General features: G+C 40.3%; 1 protein-coding gene across 2 annotated transcripts in view; it reads right to left on the minus strand.

The window, feature by feature from the left end:
- The window catches only part of ASXL3 (ASXL transcriptional regulator 3), a gene marked incomplete at its 5' end in the record, with an annotated part of 185,596 nt that overhangs the window by 102,273 nt on the left and 63,211 nt on the right, over nucleotides 1-20,112 (minus strand). Inside the window, 2 exons of one of the 2 annotated variants that reach the window (XM_079785113.1) lie at nucleotides 931-1,039; nucleotides 2,527-2,634. In XM_079785113.1, coding sequence (XP_079641239.1) covers nucleotides 931-1,039; nucleotides 2,527-2,634 — 217 coding nt within the window. Of the gene's footprint in view, nucleotides 1-930; nucleotides 1,040-2,526; nucleotides 2,635-20,112 lie in introns of those variants that run through there. The other variant, XM_079785111.1, reaches the window with a different exon arrangement.

Consider the following 20,112-nt stretch of genomic DNA (forward strand, 5'->3'; position numbering starts at 1 on the left):
CGGGTAGGCGCTGAGGCAGATTCCATCACGGGGGACCGTCAGAGAGCACACCAGCTTAAAGGCAGGGGTGCCCAGCACCACACAAAGGGACTCCTATGGCCAATAATAACACGCACGGCGTTGGCTATCCGTGAAACACATCGTTTCCACAAGGATCCCTTAAGGTTTGTCTGTTTAAGGAAAAGAGACCGATTTCTACGAGTCCACTGACAGGGGCTTTAAGGACACAACCTTCCTCCCCAAATCACCACCAGGGCCCACCTGTGGGACCAGTGGGTAGCAAGTGGAAAATAATCACAGCAGCTTTTGTGGAACACAACTTTGCCAGAACGGCAATACAGAAACCACACAGACAGCAGAATCGCATGCATGTGGCTGGAGAAAGGTGCCAGGAATTCACCTGGAGAGCATTCAGGGCCGGAAATGCCCCGAGAATCGGAGGGGCTGCTTACTTTTCAACAGCGTCTCACAAGGACAGGACTTACTTGGCCCTTGTTTCACTCTGAGGAATGTTAACACTAAGCTCATTACGGACAAACCTGGAAACGAAGCTATTATAAAACTACTGTGATGTCAAGCACCATCAGACGTAAACCCCCGGCATGCTCAAGCCGCACATCAGACTAAAACCACCGGGTACCCTCGGATGACCCTCTCACCTTGCAGGAGAAATATGCGGATAACACTCAAGATGACCCAGGGGAGATCCATCCAAAATGAAAATAGAATAAAAACAAAAAGCCAGAAACTGTTCACTTGTCTGAGGTACTAACCTTTTGAAGCACAGGTGTTTGATGATAAATCTAAGTAGGTGGTAAAAACTTAGAAGAAAATGGTACCTACAGGGGCAGGGAGTCCAGTTGGTGAACTGTCAGTTCTATGTAACTTGTAAGGGAACAGGGTTTCCCCCCTGAAGTCCATCGCACTGACCTCCGTTTCCTTCCCCCCGGGCGTTGGCTTCTGCCATTTCGGTGCCATCCACTTCCGACTCGCAGCCTAAATCCAGCGTCCCCTCAGCTGGGCAGGACGACTCCTCTTTCTATATCGTTTTAAAAAATGATTTACGGAGATGTATTAGCAACTGAAAACATTCAGCATACTTTCAGAATCCTAAAGCATTATCACATTTACTTGTCATTTGAAATTGTAACACTGACTTACTGTTTAATGTAAAAGCACACCTTAAAAAAACAACACTGGCCCTAGCTGGTTTGGTTCAGGGGATAGAGCGCCGACCTGTGGACGGAAGGGTCCCAGGTTCAATTCTGGTCAAGGGCACATGCCCAGGTTGGGGGCTTGATCCCCAGTAGGGGGGAAATGGTGTAGGAGGCAGCCAATCCATGATTCTCTCTCATTATTGATGTTTCTATCTCTCCCTCTCCCTTCCTCTCTGAAATCAATAAAAAAATTTTTTAAAAAAGAAAATGTATTTATAAAAACAACAACAACAAAAAACTGGGCAAGGCCCATTGCCACAGCTGAGTTTTTGGATGACCTTTTAAAATCCATACAAAATCCATTCCCCCTTGACATACGTTGTTTTCATTATATTTTTCAGTTCTACATTCTCTCTGATGTTAGGCAATGACTTCACGACTCAGACTTTTAATCAGTAAATGAAACACCCAAGTAGCTACAAAAAGCAACTAAAATAATGCAAGGTTAACCTGTAGTTATTTTCTGAGACACACACACAGTAACAAGAGCTTAATGCTTAGTCGCTGAGAATCTTCGTTTCTTTGCCAGGTGTAACTTTTAACATTCAAAACAAAACCTTCTCACAGGAAATTAATGAACTTCAAAAGTAATCCATCATTTATGAAAGTGGTGACTTCTTTTTAATTTGTAAGAAACAATACACTGCTTTTACTCCACGCAAGGCCCATGGGCACTGGGAGACCACGGGAATTCTGCATCTTAGACGGCGTTTCCCACTCCAGTGGAAAATGGGAATTGCGCTCAAATAACGAAGACTCAGATATCTGCAGCTCTCTCTCTCTTCTTCTCACATAACAAATATGCATTGTGAGTAAACCTGAGTGGAGATCCCTGTTTGTTTTAAAAGCCAAGTAACATTTAAATCAGCAAGTTTTCAAGGAGAATGGAGCAATGTCTTCTTTTTATGAAACACAGGAAGGCATCAGGTGTGCAGCCCTGTCCCCACCGTCGGCCATGAAGTCAGATAGTCTGTGGCAACTGCGATCATCTTGAGCTCTTGGCTGATGATCCATGGCACCCGTCCATGTAGGTTTTTAGGAATCAAGAATGCTAAGAAAGCCACAGCTATTTTCCATTACCATATGTTAGGCTGCAACCACAGATATGTTTTCCTTAAAGAAAAATGTCGTTGTTTATTCTTAATATGAAATCATTTTTAAGACATCTGAAAACATTTAAGAGCCATCGAGGGCGTTCTTCTAACCTTTACCCAAATCTAATTTTCTTTACCTGCCCATATGGGGGGGGGGGAGTAAATGCATGGTAGACAGTAATAACAGACATAATATGCACAACAATGCCACTTACTTTGAGAGCATAGAGGCCTGACTTTCCAGGGATCTTGAAGAAGGTTCCATCCCCTATTCGAGTGCTACTGTGGAGCATTGCATTCAGACAGGCTAATGGAGAAGTTCCACTAGAAAACAAAAGTGCGCGAAAATGAAGCAGTCTGAGGCGCAGCTTCTGTGGCAGAACTGTTCTCTGGTCTCTTAAAAAAAAAAAAAATCCTCTTGCATGCCTTTTAAAAATATCCTCCCAACCCTGAAAACATCTACATTACAATAACAGGCCAGTCCAGTTTGCCAAAGTTAATCAGATGCATCTGTCTTATAGGCTCCAGGCAAGTCTCCTGAATTGAAATTATGCTTTTATTCATAAAGCAACCAACACTATATTTCAAAGAAACCAAAGCCCAAACGTTTATGTGGTGCTATTTTGCAAATAATACCAGGAAGCCTCGGTATTTAAATATGACAGACAACTTGATGGTTGCACTTGAATGATCAAATAAACCCAAGTTCAAGGACAGTTCCGTCCTATAGGTTGAAAAGCAACAAAAGAATAATAAGAAACCCGGGAAGGACTGATTTGAAATTATAAGCATTTAAGTCACTCATGGGATTGCATTTCTCACAAGGCTAAATAAAAATTTATATCTGTGTTTATATCTCTGACACATCTTCAACAATAACATCCTTTTCTCAGATTTGTCACATAAAGACATGTGCGCTTGGGAGTTCTGCCCAGCTAATAATAATGTTCTGTAGGGAAGATGCAAGTGACTCAATTATGAAATCAACAATTTTTTTTTTAAAAAAAGAACTGTAACAGTATTAAACTAGTGATTAAAAATACCGAAGCCCATATGTGCAAACATTACTGAAAAGTACTCATCTACATAGAGAGATGTTTATGAAATGTAAGACACATATGTATTTACTGGGTTAGATTTTAGCGATTTATTTTGTGTTTTGTTTGCAAACCGATATCTTTGCAAACTAGAATTTAGAGCCAGACTTATTACTTTCATTTACTTATGTTCCCATATACATTTTACTCCCTAATATGCTAAAAGACCAATGAATGGTTGAGCCAATATTGATTAGAATCCCTACCCCATCCTATTCACCTCTCAGGTGAAATATTTGGGGACAAGAGGACCTTTAAAATAATAAGGTTTAAATTTTTTTATTTTCTGTGATAGAAACATAATTTTGCATTACTGAATTAAAACTTTCCCCAAAGCCACCATTATCAAATCTCTTACTTAGCATGGAAAGCCACCAATAAAATGAAAGAGCCATATTTGCTGAGTTGCCACAACACACTTAATAGCTAGTCAGCATATACACACATCCTGGTCCTAACGGTTTCTAAGTATTATAATAACAAGAGCATCTTTATCACTTTACACAGCAGCTCTCTGTGCCAACATGTCAATACGATTCCACTGGGCTTGACAGGAAGCGAGAGCCCTCACATAAACGTGGCCGCGGAACAATGCGGCTGCGACGCTGATGTCCACATGGTTAGAATGCTGCGTGTTTATGTAATGTCTTCCCTCGTGAACGTCGGCAAGCTCCCAGCCTCATTATTTTCCTTACAAAAGATTTTCTGCTCGTATTTAAAGTAGGCCAGGCCTACTTTGTAAAGTGAAATACATTCATCTCCCCAGAAATGTCTGCTCATGAATAAATTCCAGATAAATGATGCTATACATGTTATACTGAATACTTCAAAATATATATTTTTTATCATTATTCTCTTCAGGCAAAAGCACGGACTATCGGAAGCCGGGAATTATGATGCCAGATTTGTGGAGTTTTAATTTAGTGAAACTGTCAGAAACACAGATTTCCTGTACAGCCTTGGCAAGAGGATGTTAACGCTACAAGTAAAATAGAATCCAATACAGAAAAATGATACAATGTAGACTTTAAAAAACATAACTTAATAAAATTGTCCTCTTAACATCCACCCTCATGCACATTCTTCCTGATCTTTATTTCTAAGGTCTTAGCACACACAATTCCAAGAGCTCAGATGTAGAATATTAAAGAATAACATGGCGTTGACGATAGCTAAAAAAACACAGAACAAATATAATTTAACATCACTATTAATTTTTTCTAAGGTACAGTAAACAAAAGATAATTGAAGATAAATTGACTATTAAATAGCAGTTTAATGCTATGCTTGTTGCAAACATAAGTGGTAAGCACCCAGTTTCAGATAAATAATAAGCTCTGTTGAGCATAAATATATTATTTAATTATACTGTTTATTAACTCAATAAACTCAAGATTCACTATAGAAATATTTAAAAATATGTAATTCACCATCTCCAAAAGTCTCGATGATTTTTTTTGCTCATATTTAAAGTAGGCCAGGCCTACTTTATAAAGTGAAATATATTCATCTCCTCAGAAATATCTGTTCATGAATAAATTCCAGATAAATGATGCTATGCATGTTATACTGAATACTTCAAAATACTAATACATATATTTTTTATCATTATTCCCTTCAGGCAAAAATACAGATTTTTCCTAAAACAAACATGAAATTTGTTTTATTTCCAAACCCTACAACATTTGCCTTTGAGAAGAATTAGAAAACACTTTACAAAGGCAAACTTGGCAACTCAAATCACTGGGTGCTTGGTCACTTAGTCTTATGCATGTCAGCTGCAATTCTTTACAGAAAAGTAAACCTTATATGATGTTTCGTTTAAAACAGTAAAACGTTAGCATATATGTGCAGAATTTACATAAAATAGTGCATTTTAAAAGTCTTTCAGACCATTTACTTATAGCTGTTCTTCTCAACAATTCCATAAAGCCTAGGAAATCGGGACTGCTTTTCCTGGAAATGAATCTTAACTCCAATTGAATAGGAATAAATAAAAGTATTATTTATATATTTTTATATTCACAATAAAAAAACACACAGAGCTAGCAAGCATGCCTTGGCCTACTTTAAGAAAAAAAATATACATATACATAACAGATATATATGTATATGTATGTATATATATATATACACACACACACATACACACACATATATATCACAATGATTTACTGTGGGTATAAAAGATGTGTTATATGTGTTAAAAGTCTAGCATGAACACGTTCTATGTGACATTTCCTATTTTTAATTAAAACCTTTTATTCACCCTAAATGTAAGGTTTAATAACCTCAGTCAGAATTTAAAAGTTAAAGATGCTGTAACATATAGGTGTGTGTGCATATGAAATAATAAAACCAATAATTTAACCAAAAAAAAATCTCTGAAATTTCAAAAGTTACTTACTTTCTAAAAAGATGAATTGGAAGAATCATCCCGATTTATGAACGGAAAACAAGGGGAAAAGAAGAAGAAAAAAAAAACGTTAGTTTTCTAACTTAAAATGCAGCTTTGCATCTTATCATTTCAGTAATGGAACAATGTATAAGAAACACACCAACTCAGATCGGGCTGCTGTCGGGAGGGGAATACCGAGGGGCTGGGGTCAAAGGTGGCTCTTGCTTTCTTCCCTAACACTTCTGGAACATTTTCATTTTGTCCACAGTGCACGGGCATTTCCCCACAGGAATATAATTAGAAATAAGTGAGTAAGAGAGCATTTGTCTCTGATGCTTCTTTTTCTGCCACTGCCCATACTTGGGCTCTTCCCTGTGCACCTGCCAGGGGGGACATACAGCTCACTCTCCGTGTTTGTTTTTCTCCATCGACTGTAGCATGTGGAGCCTTCTGGTTTGTTTTCATTTCCCGCAACCCCTGAAGCAGAACGGGGGTGGAATTTGGAGGCAGGGGAGCAGGCATAATTTAAACTGTCTAGACATCAAAGAACCCCCAGAGATGCTTGGCAGAGACCCGTGCTGTGTGAAATACTGAAAAACCATTGCTTTATTACATCGAATTGATGACGGAGCACATAAAATTTTACTAATAGTGCACACTTAGTAAAGGGAATGAATGGCTAATCTATTTCACTAATTTTAAGAACGAGGAAGAATACCTGGGAAATGAAATTGGAGGAATATTTGCAGACATAACAAAAAAAATCATGATTGTGACCTTCCTTCCCTTTGTCTATGAAATAATAATGCTTTCAAGCAGTATTTAAATAACACAAATCTTAAGTTACTTTATTTTATTAAGTATCTCAATAAAAATTTCAGATGAAAACTGTTCCCTGAAAACATTTTTAAATCTAATCCTGAACAAGGTAAGTCTAAAAATTCAACAAATTCAAGAAACTTATTAAGAAGCATTATTAGACAGTTACTGTACTAAGTGCTACTAATATAAATTAATAGATACAAGTATATGCTCACTCTCCTTTCATAAAATTAATAATAGGTCATTTCAAGTATTTTCAGTGTTGATAGCTTAGAGAAAGTACCTTAATTATATTTTAAGAGGAAATTATGTAGGGCTCTGGGGTGCAAGTAATGTTTTATTTAGTTCTTACTACAGATGTGTTCACTATGTGAAATTAAATTACGATTTGTGCATTTAACTTTATGTTAGACTTCACACACACAAATTTTAATGTTGTAAAAGGAATAATCAACTTGGATTATCTTTTCATTTACATATTTAATAGGCATGTCATTACTAGTGGAGGAAATTAAACTATTTCTACCAATAAATGTGGAAGACTCCTAAATGCATATATGCACAGTGTACATCACTTGATAAATCATTGAAAACAACCCTAGAAAGTCAAGGCCAAACTACCTTCTTACTCTTGATAGAAATTACTGCTAGTCTGGAACTCCCTAAAATTACTGAAAATAAAAACTTAAAGGCTACAATCCTTTATATACGTTACATGAATAATCCTAGCACATAAAATGTTAACCCAAAAATGACCTCTAAAAAGGTCACTAATAAGAGTTTTTAATAAGCACTGAAATATAAGGATTAACAAAAATTAAAGTTTAAAAACATAAAAGTAGATAGGAATAACCAATTAATTAAAGAGATAGGTCATATTTTAAAGGAAGATATTTTGCCCATTTCTATGTTAAGAATATAAACATGATTTTCAATATTCTACACATCTCTAATGTAAAGTTATAAATGTAGTCCCAGTATTTTTCGAGTTGGATATATGGAGGCAAGAAATAATTACCCAATGACATAAGTTGTACAAGTCTTAAATTTAGTGAAACAATTACAGACTCCAAGCCTAAGCAATATATCTCTGATTGGCTTGAACAATTATTCTAAGAAGATATTTTTCTTGAATATAAAGACATTTGAACTTAGACCTTTTATTCACTTTACTGACATTACAAGCTACCACTAGATCAATGGCAGTGATTAGTACAGCCTTAGTCACTAAATTGACCTTTCGTTTTAGGAGACAACAATTCCTAAACAGTAATACAAGGACAAAAGTTTGGTTAGTATTAATTTAGAATAGCATCTACAAGGAAATTAAGAAATAGCCCTATAAAAGTATAAATTAAAACATATAGTCTAAATTATAATTTTAAAGACCTCCAACTACAATATGTGCTCTTTAAAAATATAGTCTTTCACATATGAATAAAATTGAACATAACTTATTCAGTAAAGGCAGAGAGAAGAAAATAAAAATAATATATACATATATATATAATTATAGCTACCATTTATTCAGTATCTCTAATGTGACTGAGCTTTTACAACTACCATCAATATTCCTTATAGCCACCAAAAAAACATAAGCATGATTCCCATCCAGTTTGCAGGTGTAACAGCGGCTGAGAGGTTGAGAATCTTACTGGAGTCCAATAACAACTAACTGGAACAGCTAAAACTCAGATTCTACTCCGATTCCAAAGCAAATGCCCTTCCCACTATCCCACGTTCTCTCTCCACAGATCCACAGAGTTGCCTTCCCCACCTAAGGAGCCTTGGACACTTATATATATACATATACATATACATATACATATACATATACATATACATATACACACATACATATATGTATATATGTATACGTACATACATACACACACACACACACACACACACACACACACACACATACACACACATATTTAGTTCTTGAAGGAAAGATGTAAAGGAAAGCCAGATGCTGGCGAAAGGTCAGGTGGTTGGCTCCATCCTCGCTCAGTGATGCCTACAGCAATGACTCCCCCAGGATAAATGTCAGGTACCCTAAAGAAAGCACGAGGCTGCAGCGATCCCCACTGTGGGCTCTCTCCTTCAGGTGAGGCTTCCTCTGGAAACTAAGGAAGAAAGGATTCTGAGAGGCTGAGGTACAGAACTGAGATTCCCTAATCGCATGAGATGCCTCCTTGTAGAACTGAGTCATTAGAAAATAACACTATCCACTAAATGGGTAATCTTTTATTAAGCACATTATATACGTCAAGCTAGTGTTGAAACAAACTGGCCCTCTGACAGGGGCTTGGCACGTGAAAGAAACGCAGGCTGAGCTGAGCTGAACTCTCTGAACACACACGAGGTGACAAGGGATGCAGGGAAGGGAGCCTGGGGGCAGGTGGCACAACAAGAAGCAGCCATCTGGAATTCAAATGTTGTCCCCGGCTTATCCCGAGGAGACGACTGGGATGGGACCGTGCGCACATTTCTAACGTCGACTCCAGAGGCAGCCAGCCCACGGCCATCGCTGGCTCCTCGGGACTCTAGGCCAGTGGTCAGCAAACCGCGGCTCGCGAGCCACATGTGGCTATTTGGCCCCTTGAGTTTTTAGCAAAGGCCAGCTTAGGAGGACCCTAATTAAGTTAATAACAATGTACCTACCTATATAGTTTAAGTTTAAAAATTTTGGGCTCTCAAAAGAAATTTCAATCGTTGTACTGTTGATATTTGGCTCTGTTGACTAAGGAGTTTGCCGACCACTGCTCTAGGCTACGTTCTCCCCGCTGCAGTAGCAAAGATAATACTTTCAATTAGGAGTAAATATGTGTCTTCCAAAACACAATTCTGAATTTCATGTATTACGGAAGAGGTCTTGTACTTATATTTGGTATGATCAATTAGTTTCATATAAAAATGTACATTTCTACGTCCTACTTGTAGCGACCAGGACTCTCCCATCTTGTGAGCTATGGCTAATCCTGCAGTATTTCCAAATGTGTTCTATGGGATGTTAGTCCCACATGATGCCCCCCCAAAATTACCAAATGAGTTTTGGAGAAGCAGCATGCTGCATCCTTTCCTTGCAAACTCACCAAAACACTAAAAATATAGACTAATGTTTCTGAGAAACCCTGCTTAACTCAAGAAACATGCATAACTCCGTGTTTCCTAAGCATATTTAATAAAAAATTCCCCATCAAAATATTTGACAACATCCCCTATTACGGTATGCCTAGAAATATACCTGGGGAAATGCTATGCTATATTTATGATTAGGATCATTAGGAAAAAGTGCCTAGTAGTTATACTCCCAGGAGTGTTTAATTTTATCAGCCAAATGTTTTTAAAACTTAAATAAACAAAATATCTGTTTCTCTGTGAAAAAAAAAATAATGCCGTGTGGTGATTATTTTTCCCTGTGTAAATTCGTAAAACTGAAAATCATGTCCAGGAACTTTAAATAGCATTGAAAATGTTATAAGCAGTATCCACATGTAATTGAAAGCACTGTATATTTGCAATATTGTATTACCAACATAAAAACCACCCCAGCCCTCGACCCCCCAGGGGAGACCTGCCTCCTGAGTCCCTATTCCTCTCATCAGTGACGGCCACCATCCTCAGCATCCTAGGGCTGAAGCATTTCCCACACGCCCAATTATTCTGCCTCAACAAAGTTGCTCTTCTGTAGGGAGCGGCTATAGGGTTAAGCCTGGGACTGACCTGTTGGCAAAGCCACAAATGAGTCCCAGATTAGAGGGCTCTTAGCCTAATTAAGCTTGACCTTATGACCTCCCTAGATCCTTCCTGAGTATCTAATGGGCTGTGGGAGGTGCAGCAAGTGCTGCCAAAACAAATGAAACTCACAAGAACATTATAACTATGGTGACCACTACCTTGTTTACCTCTGGCTATAAAATAAAGCATCAGCTTGCCGTCTGGATCTCTCTCTGTGTGTGGCCTCAGCCAGGCACAGGAGATCAACCAAGCCCCAGCTGTATTCTCTTTGTCTTTGTCTGTCTTTTCTTTAATTCTTCGCTGCCCCCCTCCCCCCTCAGGCTCACTAAACCCTTGGCTATGCTGGCCCAGCACAATCTTCAATTTACATATCCTCTTCCTCCAAAAATCTTTACATCACAAAGACAGTTCTAGAAGCCCCGTCAGGCTAACTCTGCCTTCATAGCTCCCAGCCCCAATTCAGCCCATCCATCGGTACCAAAGCAATGTTCCTATTAAAAACAAATAATAAACAAAAGCAAAAACAAAACTACACCCCCCCCCCCAAAAAAAAAATACTGCTCAGGCTCTTCTGGCCACGCCATACTCTGGGTTTTTATTAAAATAACTTTATTTATTTGACTTTATTTATTTAATCGGTGGTTTTCACTGTCCATGAAACAAAGGAAGCACGAACTCCTCCGCTGGCATTGGGGCCCCAGCATTACAGTGCACCTGGCACCTCGCTCATCTTCATCTTCCCCAGCTCTCCGATTCCTCTCCCACTCTCAGACTGTTCTCCCAGGATCCGAACCTTGTGCCTCCATGGTTTCCCATCTCTGTTTTGGCTCATGGGAAATGGTCCGCCAGGAAATGCATGCCACTCCCACTTCCGTTTACTACTCAGAATAAACGTCTTAACTGCCCCCTGGATGGTGACACCTTTAGTCACAGCCCTGTATTGCAGTCTCAACACTGTGCCTCTCTTTCCTGGCTTCTTTTCATCCACAGTTTTTACACTCCTAACCTTCCTGCCCTTGAGACTTCCAACAAGTTTGGGAACGCCACAGGGGTTAGGCATACATTGATTTATCTTTGTAGTATCTGACAGGCAATCTCAATCTACTCAAAAGGTGTCGGCTGAAGTGAATTTAAACACTGTTATAAAAATTGCTACAATCATGGATTTGTGGGCATCCAGCTCCCTCAATGAATATCATCTATATCCTATTTAAACTCCTGACTACAATCATGCGTGCCAATCACCCTGCAGAGGACACAGGCTACGAGACTGATGTTTGCACGCCCTGCATTCCATCCCATTAGGGACTTTCCTTCCTCAGTGGCGATTCCAGGGCAGCCATCCACGAACTGGCCCTGATTTCCCAGCAGGAAGGCTAGCAAGCTTGAGCTATCCCCCGCAGTGGGAGTGGGGGTATCTTTGGGGAACTGATGGAGAAATAAAGGGAAAGGGAACACATTATTTTCAGTAGAAACATAAGCTGGAAAAGTCCAAAAAAAAAAAAAAAAAAGGCTGGTGCCGACCTCTGCCTCCAGGAGGAATGACTGCTGAGAACAAAACTAACCAAGGGAAAGCAGAGCGACACGAGGAAAGAGGGGGAAACGGTCATTACTTGAACTCTGCATTATCTAGTCACATTGAAGACCACCCTACTGGCTGTCCAAGGTAACTAAACCTGTAAGTCCTTTGCTTATTTTAGTTTTGACACTTGACTACGTGATTTATGCACACTGACCTCATTTTTCTAGGCCTCCATGTTCTCATCTGTCCAATGAGTTTAAAACAGGTATGCTCGAAAGCTCTACTGGCCCCTTTCTGGCTAAGAGTCGAAGGGCAATTAATAATGGTTTGACTATTGGCTTGCTCATCCCAGCCACGCTGCCTGCCTTGATACTTCTCTGTTCTCCTCTCTTCCCACTTATTTGTCAGGTCCCCATGCCTTCTAATAACCCCTCTAGTACACAAGGATCATCTCCGAACCTCTGCAACACCACAGCCTGCCCTACGATCGTAGAATTTAGTCCTGTGCCGGCTAATACTGTACGCCTGGGTGGCAACCAGCTCCCGAGGACTCCAACCTCCTTAAGAGTCTCTGTGACCCCCTCAGAGGCCCTGCCAGCCTCGGACTCTCAGAAAACACGCAGGGCTGTCGATAAGCTAATGTTTCACCATTTACAGAACAGGACAAAACTGGAAGCTTGGCAGTACCAACTACTGGTTGAGAATGTCCAGAAATAGAACCAAGGAATACTCCAGTGAGAATGTCAATTGACACAACCAATTTGGAAAGACATCTGGCAATATCTATGGGGGGAAAAAGTGTGCATGCTCTGTGGATCAGCAATTCCACTTTTTGCTATGGACTCTAGAAAAACTAACACCCACAGAGACACTATTAGTATGTTTTAGGGAAGCAAGAACTGTCAATAAACTAAATGTTCATCAACAGTTATAGCTCTATAATATACTTTTCCCTGTACATTCACAGCGAAACTCTACAGTTCTGAACTATGCTAGTATACTGCACATCTATGACACTCGTTGCCCCTGAGGAAAGAAGTAAATCAAAGAAACTTCAGCTTTTTCTGCTACACGTTATTTAAAAGAAATTCAAAGCAACTCTGACAACATGTCCACAACTGCTGATTTCAGCTGGTGGTCGGTCTATGCTATGTTACTGAAAACTTTCCAACCCTAAACTAAAACTGTGGATGCTTTTCTTCTTTTATCCACAATTTGGCTTCTCTCTACTCCAGCGATTTTCAACCGATGTGCCGCAAGAAAACTTAAAACGTGTAATACCTGCCTATTTAGGCAGGGGCGCGGACCCCTTTTCCCTTATATCGTCAAATAACAAAATGACAACAGCCAACACGACAACAGCCAACACATCAACAGCCATCGGTGTGAATGAATCAAAATTATACCTAGTGTTTGTCAGGTTGGCAAACAATGTATATTTTGGTGTGCCACAGAAGTCTGGTAATTAGTTTATGTCTGCCACGAGATGGAAAAGGTTGAAATCGCTGCTCTATAACCTATCAGATTCGTCCCTTGTTTCAAGAGATGTTCATGTATAGACATTTTTACGCAAGCAAATAAATACCTACATGGAAATTACATACAGAGTGCACAGGTACATCATACGGAGTTCAAAGTCCCTCTCAACTCCCCCGGACCGCGCCCACTGCTTCGGAAGTAATGGCCATTGAAGATTTATCATGTTTCCTCTAGGGCTGTTCCTAGTTTGCATTTGTATATGCATGCATTCAACTCTATGATTTGGTATTTTACATTTATTCTCAGGAAAATGACTGATTTGAGCTTATTAAATTCCAAAAGTTAGAAAACTGCATGGGAAAATGTTTCTGGGATTTAAAAAGGGGGGGGAAAAAGAACCCTATGAAGGATTTCATTATAACAATGGCTATGATTATTTTAGAAGTCAGAATAAATCTCCGTATTCATAGGTAGTAATAACCGTTAAGTAGAAAATTACCTATATCTTGCCGGCAGGAACCTTCTTGTAAATATGGTTTTTCTTTTAATGTAAGAACATTATGAAACATCTGTCAATTGAAGAATAGATGGGAAAAATCGCTCAAGGTCCCACTCCTTAAAGCACCCCTGAGCATTTTATAAAATTTCCCCTAGCCTATTTTTCTGATGTGTTTCTATTTTAAAGTTATCCTTTATCTACACATTGAGTTACAATAGTCTTTTTTTATATTATACCCTTTCCACACTACTATGAAACCATCAAAAATATTTCAAATGGTTAAAAATATTTATCAACTCGTTTCAAGTGAGCAGTTTTCAATTTGGCTGTATATTAGAACTTTCAGGGAAATTCTTTTAAATGCAAGTTTGAGGCAACTCTAAACTTATTAAATAAAAATCTTTGGCTGTGGAACTGGCATCAGCATTTTCTCATACAGTTCCAAGTGATTCTAATATGCAGCCACATTTGAGAACCACTGATACCACCAGTGAACATGTAAATTATGTCCTTTATTTGTATGTGAAATAGCATTGACAGGACGATCAAAGTGCACATAATACTTTTTTCTTATATCCCAGAATACTTTAAGATATGCTTGCCGAAGTGGCGTTATCAATTCAGGCATCCTAAGTTATGTCATGACCTTTTGCAAGTAGTGCCAAGTGGCTTTTTGAATGAGGTGTTTCGGTTTACCTTCTCACCAGTAGTGTATAAGCAAGAAACACCCTTTAGAGTCAGGGTGAAGTGCACGGACTGATTAACGTATTCGATACATTAAAAAACACCCTCCAATGGTGACTTTACCTTGCAGTTCTATGACTGTTGGTAAGATCAAATGCTTATTCACATACTTGTCGATTCCTTCGTTTTATGGATGGGAGCTCCTCTGCTCATATCCTTCGACCACAATGCTCTAAGCTCATTATTTTTTTTTCTTATTGTTTTTATAATCTCTGCATATAATCCCTCTAGAAGGTTAACGGAAGATATTCTCCCATGTCTCTTAGGTTGTGGGTTCCCTCTGCAGACACATAAAACTTCATGTAGTCAATTATGCCCATCTTTCCTTTGTAATTTATTTTACAGCGTCTAACTCTGAGGAGTCAAGTCTCTAAGGTGGACTGAAATGTTAGATTTGAATTTTTATAATTGCTCCCCAATGGTCTGACTTTTCATGTCAAAATCTCCCATCTTGTCTGCATCTTCCTTAAAATTTCCCATCACATCTGTGTCTTCCTTAATATAAACACAACGAGCACATCACACGTCCAGTAAACATTTATCATGTTTAATGGCCTCCTCTGGCCCGCAGCGAGGAGCAGCGTTCCCTTGTCCGCTCCTGCTTTTCTGATTCGTCCTCCCACCCCTTTCTGCAAAAGACTCTGGCCCTGCTCACTGGAAATTCCTTGATCAGCAGAATGTCAACAGAAGTCAGCTCAGCGTTCTGCTGGCTCTGGGAAAATTTTTACCTTTAAATGTTTGATAAAGGAAATGTCTAAAATTAACTTCACCAACTGAAGCTGTTAAGATGGGCATGCATACCACGGGACAAATGTCAATTTAATGCAGCTTTCTTCTCTCCTTGTTCTTTCTCCTCTTCCCTTGCTCAGTGGTAGGCGTCTCCTCTGATTAGAAGTGCTACCATATAAAGATATTTAATGAACATCCCTCCTCACCCTAAAACACGAGTTTCGTGAAATTCAAGTATCATAGTTACTTGGGATGGCACGGTATGCAGCCACAACAGTCTGGTAGAATTACAAAGGAAAAACAAACTTTGCAAAAGGCCTACTTGCTAGGTAGGATCCTTTGTGAAAACAATATACTTTGAGGAAGGAAACACAAACACGAAGACAGGTGAATGAAGGATGTTCCCCTTCCCCAAACTGGCATACACCTAAGGGTCAGGCAGGAGGCCTGAGAGAAATTTATACACCTAGTTCTTGTTTTCATTTCACCCTCCGGGGCCCAGGATTCAGGAGAGACACAAGTTGGGAGCAGGAACTGCAGAAATGCTGATGTTTGCTACAAGACTTATTAACACTCTTCCAAACAGAATAAAACAGTAAAATAAAGGTAAGAATAGCTAGGATGGACGCAAACGTAAAGAGAGAAGAACTAATATGGCATCAGGCTAATGGTTTTGGAAATCTATAAAATTAGACACACATACATATTAATAAATTCCAAAAGTAATGCCACTAATATGTTATATATGTATTACCTTTGATTTACAGAAATAAACATCTTCCTTAGGAAAAAAATGTGCATTTTGAAGACCCACATGTATCTTTAGACCAAACGAGATTTCCTGTACATTATTTTATAGCAATACCAATGTTCCAACAGGCACACAGAGACCCTTCAGACAACAGCTCCAATAAAAAAAAAGGGGGGGGGGGAGGACAATATGTAAATGTAATCGGGGCAGAAAGGAAAAGAATTTGTGAGCCAAGGTAATAAGTCAAGAAACATTTTTTAAAAACTGAAGCCCTATTTAATCAACTAACTATATGGTAACTGATTAAACAGTTGCTAAAATTATAGAGAACTATCTATTTTTATGTAACAATAAGAGAACTGTTTTTCATTTTTTTAATGTTTAAAAAACGCAAAACGTGGAATATCATGGCTTCTGGCCATTTGGCAAACGTCTTATTTAAATGAGAACAATTCCAATCCACTCATTTGACCTAAATGAATATTCTCGAGGTTTTAAAGCTTCCAGGAAATAGTTCCTCGATGCACCTGCCACCTAATTCCATGAAATCGATATCGCACTTAAGCTAAGTCAGGAAATCTTAGGTGATGAATTAAACTAGGACTGTGGCTTCATGAGCTGCTAGCAGATAAAAGATAGCAGTGAAGCTGAAAATCATTACAGTTAAATAGGTTTACCTCTTTGGGGAGGGGTGTTTTCTAAGGTACCGTTAGCACAATGAATAGCAGCATATCATGTGAGGATAACAATAACCACTTTAACATGTGATCTAGTACCTTGCTATTCCTGGGTGTCAGTTTATCAGCAATGAAACAACATTCTTTCTGGCTGTGCCTGAAATGAACCTACTGTGATTGTGGGAGACAGCTGTCCATCAATAGAAAAGGAAAGCTGATAAGATCGATTCAAACTTCATTCAAAGAGAAAAAACACAAGTATTTGCTGAAATCCAGATATGTTACTATGTAAGCAGAACACAAAAATCCACCCTATTCTCAGTTCCCAGCACCGTGTTATATAGCAGGGGTGGGGAACGTCCAGCCTGCAGGCCATATACGGTCCGAGAAATCATTTGGTCTGGCCTTGCCAAGGCACCTGCAGGCGGGACTTGAAATCCAATATATCTAGGCGTTTTCATAAGCAGCATGCGTTTATATGAGGTGAACTGTATGAAGCAAATCTATCTAATAAAAGAGTAATATGCAAATTGACCATCACTCCAACACACAAGATGGCTGCCCCCATGTAGTCAAAGATGGCTGCCCCCATGTGGACACAAGATGGCCACCACAAGATGGCCAGCAGGGGAGGGCAGTTGGGAGGGCCAGGCCTGCAAGGGAGGGCAGTTGGGGGTGATCAAGCCTGCAGGGGATGGCAGTTAGGGGTGACCAGACCAGCAGAGGAGGGAAGTTGGGGGCGACCGGGCCTGCAGGGAAGGGCAGTTGGGGGGGACCCAGGCCTTCAGGGGAGGGCAGTTGGGGGGGACCAGGCCTGCAGGGGAGGGCAGTTAGGGGTGACCAGACCTACAGGGGAGGGCAGTTAGGGGCAAACAGGCTGGCAGGGGAGCAGTTAGGCATCAATCAGGCTGGCAAGGGAGTGGTTAGGGGGTGATCAGGCTGGCAGGCAGAAGCGGTTAGGGGCAATTAGGAAGGCAGGCAGGGAGCAGTTGGGAGCCAGCAGTCCTGGATTGTGAGAGGGATGTCCGACTGCCCGTTTAGGCCCGATCCTATCTGGGCCTAAATGAGCAGATAGGATCTGGCCTAAATGGGCAGTCGGACATCCCTCAAGGTGTCCCAGATTGGAGAGGGTGCAGGCTGGGCTGAGGGACACCCCCACCCCCCGTGCATGAATGTCATGCACCGGACCTCTAGTAATGTTATAAATGTCCAAATGGGCCTTGGCAGAAAAAAGTTCCCCGCCCCTGTTATACATGAAAGGCAGAGGTAAGCTGAGGTTCCACAGAGAAAGGTTTCACAGACATAGACGTATGTTTTTAAAAGCTTTCCTAAACAGAAGACCCCTGGTATTTGTCTTCAAATGCTACCTCTCCCCCAATAATTACTAACTACCTGATTGACTTCCATATACTGATCCTTATAGTTGCTTAGGATTCAAATGTGGGGTATCATGACTTTATCTTCAACACAGAGAATGAACAAAGAGATACAATCGGAAATTTTAAACCCGTTCAGTCCCTTTCATGATAAATTTTTGGTGATCCTAAAATTGTTCCTTTTGTCACTTGGCTTGATAAACTGAGTTTTAAGAAACCTCGGGAAATTTTCAAAACAAACATATGCTAGGATAGCCTCTTCCTGTGTCTCTCATTTCCTCCTTGGTTTGTTCATGCCTTCTAATCGGCATTCTGAATTTTCTTCTATTTTTCCCCCCTTTGGGACACCCCATACTTCAACTCTAACATTTTCCTGTTGTCTAACATTTGACAGTGATAGAAAGACAGAGCTTTGGAATCAGCCAGACCCCGGCTCCAATATCAGATCTTCTCCTTATACTAAAGCTGTGTGATAGTAACAAGATACCTCGCGTCTCTTAGCATCCATTTCCTCATCTGTGGAATGAAGAAACAACACCCACTTCTTAATGTTACTGTGTGGATTAAATATTCTTAAAAAAAAAAAAAAACAGAAACTGCTTGGCTCAGTGCCTGACGCTGACCAGTTACTGCAGAAATGTTCATTTCCTGCCCTTCTGCCAAAATGACATTCAATGGACAGGCCTAAAGATATTTACAGACACATACATCTATGTTTCTTTGTTCCCGTGATTTACCTGTATTCTACCCCTGGACCTAATAAACTTCCTCTGTGTTCAACACACATCAAGCTTTCCATTACCCTCCAGGAAAATAACTAGAATAATGTTACATAAATAAATAACAGCCAAAGGAGGCATCGCGTTGCTAAGGGGACATGTTCAAAATTGAAGGCACTCTAGCATATTCTCTGTAAAATCTTAAAATGCCTGAGCAGTTTAAAGAGAAGGAGAGGCAGTAAAAGGCCTTCACGGTGCAACCCAGTGGGATTCTTAGTAAAACGGGGCTGGAATAACCAAGTCCTCCCTGTGATGATAAAGCAAAACATTCTCTGGGGAAAGTCGCTCATCACCCTCGAGAATATTTATTTCTGGAGGCAAGGCTGCTTTGCTTAAAGGGGCCCCAAGCAAAAGGGTGGGAAGCAGACACGACTTCAGCAAGAAAGACCGTGGAGATGCAGGCAGCATCCACAGAGAAGAAGGCTAGGAAGGAAAACAAGACATTTCTATCTCACACTGGGACAGGACTTTCACGTGTAAATAAATGTGTAGTCAAAATATGGCCACAGTTTACACAGACTGTAATTCAGACAGAGAAGTGAGCCAGCACACCAAGGCCTCCCAAATGTTCCCTTTCCAACAAATCACACCCTCTCTGTTCTGATTCCAGTCTGCCCTGTCACACGGATGAAAGAGAAAGGACGCCTGTGAGCGACATCGGCCTGGGCATCACCCTGATCACCTTCTACCCGGTCATTCAGATCACACCGCCTGGCCTTCAGGGTCCGGCTGAGTTCTCAAACCCACTGAGCAGGAGCAGGGGGGATGAGTGACAAGCTGTGTGGGGTTCCATACAGGGAGACCCCTGCATGTCCGTTTTCGCCCGACGTCCCTAGCTGGTACCTACCCGGAAGGAAGGAATGGAACCAGGCCAATGCAATCCCAGCCACGCCTGCTAGTTTTCAAGCATTCGGTTCAGCATCACCTCCTGACCAACACGAAAGCAGCTGAGGCTCTACTATAATCATCATGGAAAGGTGTCCCAAATCCTTCATTCGAGGAAGATCCTTCATACACACCAACGCAGTCTCCAAGCCATGCCGGGGTCTGAAACCAGACTGGAAAATATTACATATGTGTATATATAGTCACACTCCACACACCACTCTTCTGCTATGTCATACTTATTTACAGCTGCGTAACCCGTCCTGTGTGCATAGAAACATAGTGCCTTCTCGGGGTGA

Source organism: Cnephaeus nilssonii (genome assembly GCF_951640355.1).
Source record: "Cnephaeus nilssonii genome assembly, chromosome: 11".
NCBI lineage: Eukaryota > Metazoa > Chordata > Mammalia > Chiroptera > Vespertilionidae > Cnephaeus > Cnephaeus nilssonii.